Source organism: Octodon degus, unplaced genomic scaffold (assembly GCF_000260255.1).
Source record: "Octodon degus isolate 3935 unplaced genomic scaffold, OctDeg1.0 scaffold00078, whole genome shotgun sequence".
Taxonomy (NCBI): domain Eukaryota; kingdom Metazoa; phylum Chordata; class Mammalia; order Rodentia; family Octodontidae; genus Octodon; species Octodon degus.
In genome coordinates, this window is record NW_004524654.1 from 5406048 (window position 1) to 5419870 (window position 13823).

At 38.9% G+C, this 13823-nt stretch overlaps 1 protein-coding gene across 1 annotated transcript in view; it reads right to left on the reverse strand.

The window, feature by feature from the left end:
* The window catches only part of Ugp2 (UDP-glucose pyrophosphorylase 2), a 43251-nt gene extending 30636 nt beyond the window's left edge, over nucleotides 1-12615 (reverse strand). Inside the window, exon 1 of the mRNA XM_023720852.1 lies at nucleotides 12254-12615. Coding sequence (XP_023576620.1) covers nucleotides 12254-12272 — 19 coding nt within the window. The 5' untranslated portion in view covers nucleotides 12273-12615. The remainder of the gene's footprint in view (nucleotides 1-12253) is intronic.
* Nucleotides 12616-13823: the final 1208 nt, after the last annotated feature.

Sequence of the window (13823 nt, forward strand, 5' to 3'; positions counted from 1 at the left end):
GACAGCAATTGAAACTGAGGCGTGAGGGTGCATGCTTCTAATCCCAGCTCTTGGGAGGCTGTAAACAGGCTGATCACTGTGACTTCGATCTAGTAGTGAGACCCTGAACACCCACCCTGTAGACCCTTCCCCCGCCAAAAAAAAAAGTAGTTTAAACTAGAGTTAACATGACATCAACCACATGTTTATTCCTTGGGAGACATAGTCATTAACTTAAAATTTTTTACAGGTTAAGTTTCCCACCCTGATGTCTCATATGTACCTAGGAATTATCTCCTTCAATCTTTAATTCTCGTATTAATGTTTAGGAAATAATTTAGAAGAAAAAAATCCAAGCATAGAGAAAAACTTTCATATGAAAGAATACTATTTGATTTTAGGTCATGACCTTGACCAATTAAAATAGATTAAAAATGATTTTTAAACTAAATTTTTTGTTAGACACAAAGACATCTAATATACTTGCTTTGTTGATGACGTTAGAAGACCAGCATTCATAGTTACTTCTCTAAAAACCAGAGATGAAAATATTTAACTTACTTATATTATAGGCAAAAAAGGATAAAATTAGGGGGCCAGGGAAATGGCTCAGTGGAATAAGCGCTTCCCAGGCAAGTGCAAGGGCCCGAGTTCAATCCCCGGTTCCACCAAAAAATAAATAAATAAAATAAATAAATAAAACTTAAATGTAAATATAAAGTTTAAAAATATCTAATATAGCTGTTTGAGATTTGTCCAAATGTCTAAAACAACTTCAGAGGTTCTCAATGCAGAAAAGTAGCCTATCAACTTACATGCTTTAAAGTGAAAATACACAGAAACTACCAGGTTAATATTTTCCTCTCTACCAACTCAAGCTATGAAAGCTTTGATGAAAGAATCATATTAATGCTCTCTGTGATTTCTGCAAATGATAACAAGTCAAACATTCAGGCAAAGATTCAAAAAATCTAAATACAGAGTCAAACGAGTTGTAAGAAATATTCCTAACCTTTATCTCTCCCATTTAATAAATATACCAGATATACAGGAAGAACAACGCATATATTTTTCCACCATGTTTTTAAGTATAATCAGTTTATGTAAACAAAAAAACAACCACATTATAACAAACTTGTAACCTCTTTTACCTCATTCTGCTGCTGTTTCACTCCCCCTTCTTCTGAGCAAAGTGCTTCCATGAAGTGCTATTTGTAATGATTAAAGAATAAGGAAGGGTTATGTAGACCTGTACTTCCAGCATTCTAGAAGGCTGAGGCAGGAGGATTAGTTCAACCACAGGCTGGGCAACTTGGCAAGACCCTGTCTCTAACTAAAAATTAAAAAATAAAAAGTTGATGATACAGTTCAACACAAAGGCCCTGGGTTCAATCCCCAGGTACCATGGGGCTGGTTAGGGGGGTAAAGACGGGCTTTCAAGGAGCAAAGAATATTTAAAAATAAAAAAGTAAAACTCTTACACAACCAGAGAAGCTGAGGGACCGGGGCACAGATCTGAAGGCACAGAGATAAAAACCATTTCTCTTTACAATGACTTTGTTATCAATTTTTTTTTTTTTTTTTTTTAAAGTATGGATCCCCGGTTCCACCAAAAAAAAAAAAGTATGGAATTTCTAGTAGAAAAAGAAAGCACAGACCTCAGAAGGTTTTTTAGATTTAAAATTCTCAGATTACACTGCTGGTGATGGCAGCTGTGTTTCTAAGGGAAGGTCAATTAAAGAACCCCCTGAATAATGCAAGATTTGTAACCTCATAAAATGTTTCTGTCTTAACCCTCTTCCTAGCAAAACAGAACCGATACTCCCTGACTTCAGGCAGAAAGCAATAATCAAAACATGTTCAGACATGAGGCAATCAATTTATCCTCCTTATTTTGCAGATAAGTAAACTAAGTTGAAAATAGTTCAGTGACTTATCCAAGGTCAGAGAGTAAGCTACTGCTGGAGGAAAGCTTTTTTTTTTCCCCCCTGATCCCTATCCTACCACAGGGAGTAGAAATAGCTTATTCATACAATGTGTCCTCCTGCTCCAGCCTGGCTCTTTAATTTTTGGCTTGAAATCCCTATCACTCACCTTCAAAAGCATTTCTATCAACACTTAGGATAACTCCTCACCTCATCAAACTGGGCTTACAAGAACTTTGATTTATTTCATTATATTTTTAGTCAATTTCATATAGAATAAGCAATAATTACTTTTACCACCTTCACCCCTCATTCACAACTTCATAATTCTTCCTTGTTCACAACAAACCAAATTTCAAGATTATGGACTTTCTGCTATCCAACTACGGGGTAAAAAAAGAGGAGTGGGGGGGGGGAACTAACCAGAAAGAACAACAAAAGAAGAAATCAAGATGGAGGGAAGAGACATTTGATCTGACAAGTTTTTTGTTTCTTAATTCAAGTATTTCATTCTATGCATTTCAGCAACTGACAGGCATACAAAATACCCTTTCCTGACACTCTACTACCTTCATAAACAAAATAACTTCACATTCTAAAGTACAAAACTAGCTTCACAATGCATGGGCCATAAAGAAGCAACTGGGAAAATACCCACAGCAATAAAAGACAGAAGGACCATCCCCAGCCCACTTCTCACAACTCATAAGATCTGATCAGTTCTAACCTTCTTGAGAAGCCCACATTGAGAAAGAACCCAATTAAAAGAATTAGAGACCCTACCTAATCTTAAGCCAAGAAATGACTTGTGATTCAAATAAACACAAAACTCTTAGATTGTAGTGGCAACTAGAAATAATCATGAATAACAATCATGGAATACTAGAAAGATTTACGACCAATTCAAGCTAATCAGCTTCTTCTGGGCTCTCTACAGTCCTTTAAACTCAATTAGTTTTTAATATTCTTCCTACAAAAGCTCTTCTTTCCTAGAAAATATTCATCCAATATTTTTTCACAATTGACTGTTCCTTCATCTACTTCCTAGGTTTCCTAAGATTCTGTGCTCAGATCTTTTTTTCTCTACCATTCCCTCTCCAACCTTAACTGATAACTCTCTCAAATACATGCTTCTCATCATGACTTTTTCCCCTGAGCTCCAGGTTCACATTCCCTACAACCTTCTACATCTTTTGCACCTGGATACTTAGCTAGATACCTCAAACTCAACTTTGTGTTTATCCAAAATGAAATTCATCATATTCAAACTATATTACTCTTCTTGTCCTTCCTGCCCCTCACAGCACTAGCGTTTTCCTACTCATCCAGTTTGGAACCACAGTCACATAACTGACTCTTCCCTCCTTTCCCAATACATTTAAAAATTCAATCCAATGCCTAAATGTAATTGAATCAGCACAATTCCATCCTTTGCTTCTCGTTTTCCTTACTGTTACCTTAATTCTCAGAGCACTGTCCACTGTCCTGGGCATGACAGGTACTGAGAACACCACCACCCACTGCCCTGTATCACTTCTCTTCCTCATTTCATGGGTTCTCATGAAATTAGATAAGTTCTCAAATTTCTTACCCAGGTATGTCTTAAAAGCCAGGCTGAATTACATTTCAGACTAGCTAAAACTAATATATAGTGTATAAAGGCTTCAATTTCCTTCTCCATTTGCAACCTCTAAAACTCTAATATACGAAATGGCTCCCTAGAATAAGCACTTGCCAAGCACAAGAGCCTGAGTTCAATGCCTGGTTCCACAAAACAAACAAACACTAATACAAACACTGGAGGGCTTGTTAAAATACAGCTTCCTGAGCCATGATCCAGAGCCACCAACTCAGTTGGTTTGAGAGAGAGAGAGAACTTGGGTTTCTATAAGCAAACACAGCCAGTATTGGTTTGAGTAGCACTAATAAATATTATACTCCATAGTAGCCATGCTCCTCATTCTTCCATCACCAATTCTATACCCTAAAGCCATGGTTTTCAGAGTTAACACCAAGCCCACAGTAGTCAAAATAAAATCTTCTCAACAATTGGTTTAAGCAGAATTCTGGCAGGGAGCACAAGTTTACCTAAGAACCTTAGAAAACTCAGCTCCTCACTTAATAAAAGAAATGGATGAGAAAAAGTCCATATGAATGTTTAATAAATGCTTTTTAATAACAAAAATAAAGGGTTATTGGGCATTTGAGACCTGGAATACCATCAACATGCAGAGCTATTTGCCAATCAAGATTTTTTTTTAATTTTTTTTTATTTTTATTTATTTGTGAGAGAGAGAGAGAGAGAGAGAGAGAGAGAGAGAGAGAGAGAGTGGTGTGTGTGTGTGTGGCCAGCTCAGCCCACCAGGGGGCAGGGCTGGCTGGCATGTGGTGCTGGGGGATTGAACCGCGGTCCCTGATGCTTTGCCAAGCTTGTTCTAAGTAGGTGCCTTAGACCACTGAGCCATCTCTCCAGCCCGCCAATCAAGATTTTTGCTGTTATATATTGTTTATCTTATCCTTTAAAACTGTTACAATTTATACATAAATCAGGCTTCTTGTTAATAATTAAGATATATCTTATACAATAGAGTAGTTCTAAAAAACTCAAAGAGGAAATTATCATTTCTGGAAAATATTGTGCAGAGGGATTTGTTTAATTATAACACTTTTTCCCTAAAAAGTGAGATGGCTCAGTAGAATAAGTGCTTGTCTGGCAAGAGCAAGGGCCTGAGTTCAATCCCCAGTTCTGCCAAAAAATAAAAAAATAAAAATAAATTATACCACTTTTAAGTCTAATGAATGACAAGAAAGTTATGCCAAAGAGCTATCACATTTGTCTGTTGAAAACAGAAGAAGTGGATACAACATAAAATCATCACCAAGGACCATAAACTGATCAGTATGCTGATGTGGCTAAAACACAGCAGCAGTACTAAGCTAGAACTCAAGCCTTGTCGCCTGGTGCCTTGCTTCCTTCTCCTACTCTGAGAGGAATGCCTCTCTTCTTTCAATTACAATACATTTCAATGGCTTATACCTTCCAAGGGCTATGTCACCAAATCTACATGAAAGCAAGTGACTCAACCATGTGTATTAAATGAGGTTATTATGTGACATTAAATTACAAATTAGAATAAGCATTCTCTTAATGCATCTTATGTTGTTCAATTTTTTTCTGAGCTATGAAAAAAACTGAAAGAAGCTTTTATGCACTCTACAAATATTTTTTTACCAAAACTAAGCACCTCACCATTTGCCCAGATGAACCCTCAATATTGCTTATATTAGTTATTTGGTTTTCCTGTACTCATTGGAATTTTTAAAATTCTAAGCAAGGGTATAAGAAAATGGAATATCACATTAACCTCTGCTATGGTACCAACTGGAGGAAAATATAAACTCCAATCACTTTGCAGTTCACTGTGGAGAAGAAAATAATGGATGCCAGGTGTGGTGGCACATGTTTGCAGTACCAGCACTCACTTGGGAGACTGAAACAGGAGGATCACCTAAGAGTTCAAGTCAGCCTAGGCCACATGGTGAGTCCAAGGTCCATATGAACTACATAGCAAATCCCTATCCTAAAACAAACAAACAAACAAACAAAAAAAACTAGTCAAAAAGAATGTCCATGAAATAGAATCTTTATAATTAGTGAATAGAAAGCAAAAAAGTAGACTAAGCATAATGTAACTATTTCAGTCATCTTTTGTACTCAGATCCATGAGTACCAAAAAATGAGGTTGAAACATACAAGCAAAATTAGAGACATAGGAAACTTGATTTACATTTTAAAAAAATATATCTAGCAATGTTTGGTGGAAATGAAACATTTTATTGTTCATGTAAGCTAATTAAGACAATACAGCTAATTTCTCCATGGTTCTCAAAAACAATCCTTAATTGTCAAATGGTTTCAGGGCAATTTCTTTTATTGGTAAGTAAGCACTGGACAATTCTTTTACAACAAATCTTTAATTTTAAGATGCCCACATTGACTAATCAAGAAAACTAGGAAACAACTTTCAAATGCAAGATCTCCTTACACATATAAAAGCTGCTCAATCGAGGGCTAGGGATTTAGCTCAGTAGTGGTAGAAGGCTTGCCTAGCAAGCGGGACATCCTGGTTTGCTCCTCGGCACCAAATAAATAAATAAACCTCAATTAAAAGTTGCTCAATCAAAAAACACGAAGTTTAGTTTTCTTCCAATAGTTTAACAAGCCAACTACCACAGAATTTAGTAAGTTTTTAACAGAAATATAAATGCCTAGTAGAATTTCACAGATCTAAAAAATATGGCTTCAATTATTAAGTCACTGGGCCTAGGATAATCTACCCAATTAAGATCAAGGTGCCAGGGAGATAGCTCAGTAGAATAAGCACTTACCTGGCAAGCACATGGGCCTGAGTTCAATCCCTAGTTCCACCAAAAAAAAAAAAAAAAAATCAAAGTGTCCACAATTCACACACTATTAGTCCAAGTACAAAATGTTGAAATTATAGGATGTGTTAAAAGTTTAACATTCTTTATAAAAATTCTAGCTTGCATGGAATAGAGTCACAAAATGAAAAAGGTGGGACTGGTGAGATGGCTCAGTGTTCTAAAGCACCTACTCAGAACAAGCTTAGCAAAGCACAAGGACTGCGGTTCAATCCCCCAGCACCACATGCCAGCCAGCCCTACCCCCAGGTGGGCTGAGCTGGCCCCACACACACATACACACACACAAAAAAATAAATAAATAAAAATTTAAAAAAAAATGAAAAAGGTAATAAATTATATTTCCTCATCCATATTAAAATCTCAAATCCTACAAATCTCTTCTAATACTTCTGGAATTTATTCTGACAGTTTAAGTACAATGGCACTCTCCTCCATTGAATATAACAGATGTCAAGATGAACAGCATTGTAGAAAATCAGTACAGCTAATTCTCATTCATTTTCATCGATAATAAGTATTTGTTTATATTTTTTTCACTAATGAATGTAATATTTTCTGAGAACTCAGAATGCTTATGTTTCTACAAAAAGTACCAAATACGGCTTAGTAGAAACTAGAAATATATACTTTTATACTTTTATAAAAAAGTATACCTTCTATACTTTTATAAGAAAAGTATATTTTTATACTTTTATAAGAAGTATGTTCTTTTACCTAGAATGTGTTTATTATTAGGCCAATTAATATTCCTCAAAGTGTCCCGTTAATTTGCTACAAATCACCTCTGAGAACACACACACACACACACACACACATACACACAGAAAAAAGATAGAATGGTCTCTGTGAAATGAGATTGTAAAAATATATCTACTGTTTAAATATTTCAATGTATCTTCAGAATATCAAAATGGAACTTCCAAAAAGTGTACCAGTTAATATTTATTTCTCTAATGTTCTTTGTCAATTTTTTTCCTCAGGAGGGTTTCACAAATGAAAATCATCCATCTCATTAGAAGGCTAAATTAGTAAGAGTAAGGGAAGGGTCAGAAGGGTCAGCCAGATAGCTCAGGTGATTAAAGCGCCTGCTTAGGCAGACACAGGGGCCAGGGGACAAGAGCCAGGGTTCAATCCCTAGGCCTGCGGTGCTGGCCCTGCCCCCAGGGCAGGCTGAGACTGGGCATGGTGGTGCAGGACTATAATCCTAATGTTTGGGAAAGCCGAAAAGCAGGGAAGATCACTCTAAGTCTGATCTGTGTAGTGAGACCCTGTACTAAAATATATTTTTTAAAAAATTAAGGAAATTTAAAAATAAGAGAAATTTAACCAGAGGTCCATGTTAGAAAAGAGTCAACAAAATTTTCATCAGCTCAGCTCATTTTGAATTACTTTAAATATTACATTTATAACTGTTACTGAATTTAAATCAATCACTCTCTCTCTCAACACAACAAAATACTACAATTTTAACAAATGAGGGGTATGCTGTAGTTGGTAATTAGCTGGTGTTATGCCTCACTCAAATCCATGTCACGATATTCCTCAGTTTTATTTAAAAGTACCCCAGTCAGTCACTTAAGTGATCAGCAACAGGCTAAAATTGGTTTTAAAACTTGAGAAGAACCAGGCCAAGGCATGACCTCAACAACCAGGCCCCAGATTCTCATCCCTGTATTCATCTGAGACCCTTCTAGTTATAATTAGCTTAGGAATCTTCCCTGGCTAGCTGCCATCTACCAAACAGCAATCGTCAAAAGAGCCACAGAAAGAATTCTAACAAATGGGTAAGCTGACAGGCCTCAAACACTTTTTAAGTGACACAGAAGTACTTAAATAGCTTTCCCTGAAATGTAACAAAGTGCCTCAATGCAAAAATAAGGAACATTTTTATGTTCCATTTTATATAACTTACATAATACCATTTTTAAAAGTTTTAATGCTTCTAACATTACAGTATAAGTGTATAATATAGCTCTAGTTGGCTAAACAAACATGAGTCTCGGCCATTTATAAGTAAAGACATTCAGGGAGATAACTCAGGACTTTTTAAAAGCAAAATTCTAAATGGCACCCACTGACAGACATGACAAAACAAACAAAAAACCCCACAACTGATGACCTTTAGCACCTCCAAATGTGACAAGCTAGCAAAGAAATAGTGCTCACATTTATACAGAGTAATTGGAGGCCTTGTAACAATCCCTGGGGCACAGAAAACCAGAGCTGAAGAAGAAATTTCACAGGCAGGCAGAGGTGACCTGAGGGGGGAGTGGGGACTAAACTAAAAATTATGTTGTAAATCCAATAAAAAAGGGTCTTCCTAAGAGTAAGAGAAAGAACCTTAAGTTCTTTAGGAACAGACTTGTGAAGATGGCCAAAGTAACCTGAAACTTCTTGAGAACTCTCCTGCGTAACAAAATTAAGTATTTTTTATTACTTGAACATTTCCAATTCAGTTTATAGTCCAAGTGCTTGAGGCTGGAGATGCTCAGCTTTCCCATAAAACATATGGACTATTTTGAAAAAAGACATTCAAGCCAAGTGTAGCAACCCCATTTTCTATGACATTCAAAAGTACACTACATGTACACAACACATAGATGATATTGGATGTGCTGAACTTCAAGTGTTCAGCAGAAAATATACACCAGAAATTCTAATACAGTGCACTGTATATAGCAAGCACTTAAAAGTCTGTTGTTCACTGGGCTGAAACAAAACCCACAAACTTGCGTTCAACCCTCACACTGTCCAAACTCTACCCTTCCTTATTCTGCTTTACTTCGCACTTAAAACACAAAACAACGAAAAATCCCTGCCCAGTGCCCAGGCCAGAACAACAAACCTGAAATTGGAAAATAATGAACTACTATTTTTTTTTATGATATATGCTTATATTTCTGGTTAGCAATACTATCTGAAAGACTATCATGACTGTTTAGGAAAAAAATTACTGGCCACCTAAAATGTGCCTAACATACTAACATAATTAGTATGTTAAGAAACATTTCAGTTTCTTAATAGCTCTGAGGCACAAATGCTAGTATCTATTTTGTTCTCTAGAGCTGGGTATTAAACACAGTCCCTTCAGATTGTTAAGCACATGTTCTACTACTTCCCATCGCCTAGTTTTTATACAGGTACAAATATGTTCAGAAAAGTTGTACATCACCTGTTAGTTACAAGACTCAGACCTAAATCTCTGCAAGAGGTCTTCCATCTTTCTCAACATTTATACAATCTAAGAGGACTTATGAAACTACAGCTAAAAATGCAGGCTAATCTGCTGTTTCAGAGCACTAAAAATTTACAATGTATTTCCTCAAGGATATACTATCTTTGTCCACTGAGAATGACAGCCCATTTGAAGAAACAAGCCTTGCCTACTGTTTTTAATACATAAAGCAACAAAGGTGTCATAAAGGACCTGGATTTCAGTATGTGAATTTCAGGGCTTCTTACTAGTTGTGAACTTTGGACAAGACACTAAACTTTTATTTTATTTTATTTTATTTTATTTTTATTTTATTTTATTTTGAGATAAGAGTCTCTCTAAATTGCCCAGGCTAGGCTCAAATTTGTGATCCTCCTGCTTCAACAACTTAGAGTGCTAGGATTACTGTGTGTGACACCACACCCAGTTCTAACTTCTTTTCAGTCATGATAAAAATTTACTTCTAGGATTCTTAAGAAGCTTACATGAGGCAATGTATGAAAATTGGAGCCGAACATTTATTAACCCTTTCCTCTATGAAGTAATATGAGTTACTTACTAACAAGTAGAAATACAAGTAAATTCTACAAGGAAAAAGAAAATTAAAGAATTTAATGTGTTTTAAAAAATTAAAAAGTCATTACACTTCAAAACTGATACACAGACAACTGCAACATTAACCAAAAAGGTTTGTAATTTATAACAGCAGAGTTACCTATAGTGAGCTAATATTTGAGTATAAAACTTGAAACAATGATAAACAGTCACACAATCACATACAACAATATCTTTGGGAGAGTGTTTGCTCAAAATTCCCAACTTATTTTCTTTTAATTTTTAAAATTTATTTTTTTATTTTTCTCTCGCTACACAGTTCAGACTCCTAATGTCCTCCTGTCTCAGCCTCCCCAGCGCTGGGATTACAGGTGTGTGCCACCACGCTCGGTTTCAGTGGTCTGCAATGTGCATCCAGGGTTCCCAGGCCAACACGGTATGCAGTACCAGTGATGGAACCCAGTTCCTTGTGCTTGCCACCGCCGAGCTATCTCCTCAGCCCCAAAACTCCCAATTTAAAAGGAAAACTACAATTTAAAGTCAAAGTAGATGAATACTAAAGGTAATGTATCTTGGGCTGAATCATGGGAACTATAATCTGAAGTTTATAGTTATTAGAAATGCACCTGTGTTAATTTTCTTAGTTTTGGCAAAGTGCAACTCTTCTATAAATGCAGTATTCCAAAACCTAGCTTTAAAAAAAGTGTATGGCAAAGTAATGACAGATATGCACCGCCACTCTGTATGCTACCTGATTTAGAATCTCTTGAGGACAGCCTTAAGAGTAAAACTTGTTAATGTGAACCAACACTGCAAACCACTTTAAAACATAATACATGTAATACCTTGAGTATAATAATCCTAACTTTGGAAGAGAAGTGACCTGTCTAGTATTCCCTATCAAATTATTGTAAGCACATTCAGGCTTTAATACTGAACATAGTTGTGATTACAAAACAAGTTTCTAACATATCTCTGTTTTTCTAATCTTGAATAAGACATTTAATCAGAATTTAAGCAAGTATCTTTTAGTACATATAAAGTATAACATGAATTTGAAAGTCTAATGACAAATGACATTTCTGAGCTTAATGCTAATGGCAGGCATAAGGGTCTCATCTATTTCTTTAATAATGCAGGCTGTCAGATTCTCTTAAGCTATTATTCAAAACTTAGAGAAAGTTTTGGATAAAGTGATGAGAATTCCCTAGGGCAGTTTTATCCATTACTAACACAACTTTTTAAAGCACATCTACATTTTTTGAAAATCACATTCAGTAACTGTGAACTTTACTGTGTGTTGAGCAAGATGGCTGAAGCTTTCACAAGCTGGGGTCTGCAAGGAAAGAGTTTATTTGCACATCAGAAGGCAAATCCTACAAACTGCTACAAACTGATCCAGAGGTTTAGGACAACACCGATTTAAATCGGTATACCACACACACACACACACACACACACACACTCCCATACACAAAAGCAATGTTACTGCTTAGCTCAGGTGATAGGCATTCTCTAACGTTTTTTTAGTACATATATGGAATTAAACCACAATTTTCAAATTTGAAATTTTAACATTCATTTTTCAAAGGAAAAAATAAACAGCAATGCAGCAAAGTCATTTCTTCAGATGAAATGACCTCCAACTTGAAAGGACTACTCCCCATTTCGCAATACATGAATCTCGGGCTCAAACCACGTACACACTAAACTGAAACGAACACTAAAGCTTCCTCAACAGTCCTGGCAAACCCACCTACCCCTCCCCCAGCCATCCCCGTTCCCTTTCCCGTCCACGCGCCACTCAGAAGTACCTTGACTCGAAAAGAGAATAAGGTTTAATCAGCAGCCAAAATCCGGTTTTAATGACTATCCGGTGAGCCGGAGTACTATTAACCTGAGTTTAGGGAGGCACATGAACCCAGCCAGGGCACAGGAGCCTATATTATACTTACCGGAAACGCCAATCCAGCAAGCATTTCAAGGCAGCTCAGATGTCAATTTAAGGAAAAAGATTTCGTAAATGGTATCTCAAATGAACAACTCCACTTGCAAACCACCCACCCAACCTCTCGACTGCTAGTACCCAAGTTCGGCTTAAGACACCCAAGAAATAAAGAGAAATATGTCTTACCTTGTACAAATCTCGACATGTTAAGTGTTTTACTAAATTACTCTAGGATTTTTTTTCCCAATTTCTAGAGGAGTGACGCTATAGGGCAGATCTTTCTTGATTTTAAACACGCGATATGTTCTTTCTCTTCCTCCGCTTACACTAAAGAGATTATTCAAAGTCTTTAAAACTTTTTTTTTTTTTTTAAGACTCCTATGAAAAGCTCCTGCAGTTCAAAAAGACAGAAACTTGGAGCGACCGAGCCTGCCTGAGGACTCCCGGCTACACTGCGGTCCTGACACAACTGTGGAGCAGCTGGAGACTCCCGAAGAGGTAAAACCACACGAACTTAAATTTCATCAATGAAAGAGGCGGACCCACAGCGGCGGTTTCGCCGCCCCCTGGCCTCCACGCCCTCTGGGCAAGACTGCAGCGCCGGCCGCACCCCCGCCCGCCCCCTCCCCAGGCCGCCGTCCAGCCTCTGCCTCGTTCCCGGGAAACCTCCGCCAACTGCGGCTCCCGCCCAAGCAGGGGTCAGGGGGCGACCGAAGCCGGCGGCGGGGGCAAATGTAACCGTTTTGGGAGGCCCATAAATATCCCGGGACGAGGAGGCGCTACGCCGCGCCAACACGCTGGCCGGGGCCGCTCCACACTGACCCGAGCGGCGACGACCCGCCGCGGCTTTTCCCCGGAAGCCCACCGACGGCGACGTTGCCCCCCCACACACACGCGGACCCCGGCGGCTCGGGCTGAGGGGTGAAGCCTCGCACCCTCGAGGACTCCCTGCCTCGGGTCCGGTTCTTCTCACGCATATGCTTGTCTCTACAGCCCTGCGCGTTTTTTTCAAGTCCCAAATTCGGCCTTTGGGGCCTCAGCGGGTGAAAGAGAGAAACAAACACGACCCCGCCCCTCCGCGAGACGCCAGCGCGACCCACCTTCGTCTCTTCTTTTAGCAGCTGAGAAACTGGGGGTGTCTATGGCGCCCCAGAAAAAAGGCTCTCAAGCTGAAAGAATGCCACCTCTGAGGCACTTTTCTCTCCCCCTCTTCCCCACACACAGGCACACCTGGAACCTGTCGCCAGCAATCGCAGCCAAGCTACTGCCCCCCTCTCTTCCCACTAGTCAGCCGGCTCCCTACACCAGAGCCCCCACTTTCTCTCAAACACCTCCCCTCCCCCTTCATTCAGAGCAGCCCCCTCAATGCGGAAACGTCCGTACTGAGCAGACCGATAGGCGCTGTGGCCAATCAGAAGCTGCGATTAACGCAGAGTCTGACCAATGAGACCTGCGGAGGTGGCAGAGGGTGGGGCGCTTGCGGCACGAGGGAGCCCTGCGCAGCCAGGCGCGGCGAGAGACGCAGGAATCCCGCGCGTGGGAGCAGCGCCTGCCCTAGCTGCGGCGGCGACAGCGCTAGCTCCGCGAGGCTTGTCGCCTCGGGAGCGCCCCCAGACATCTCTGCAAAGGACAGAACCTTAGTCCCAGTGTTTTGTTTTGCAGTCCTTAAAAATGTGCCTCGCATTCCAGGGACTGAAGAAATCTCAGTGGATAGAGCTGGAGAGGGCCCAGGCCCTTCTCGGTCCTGGTTTGAGGG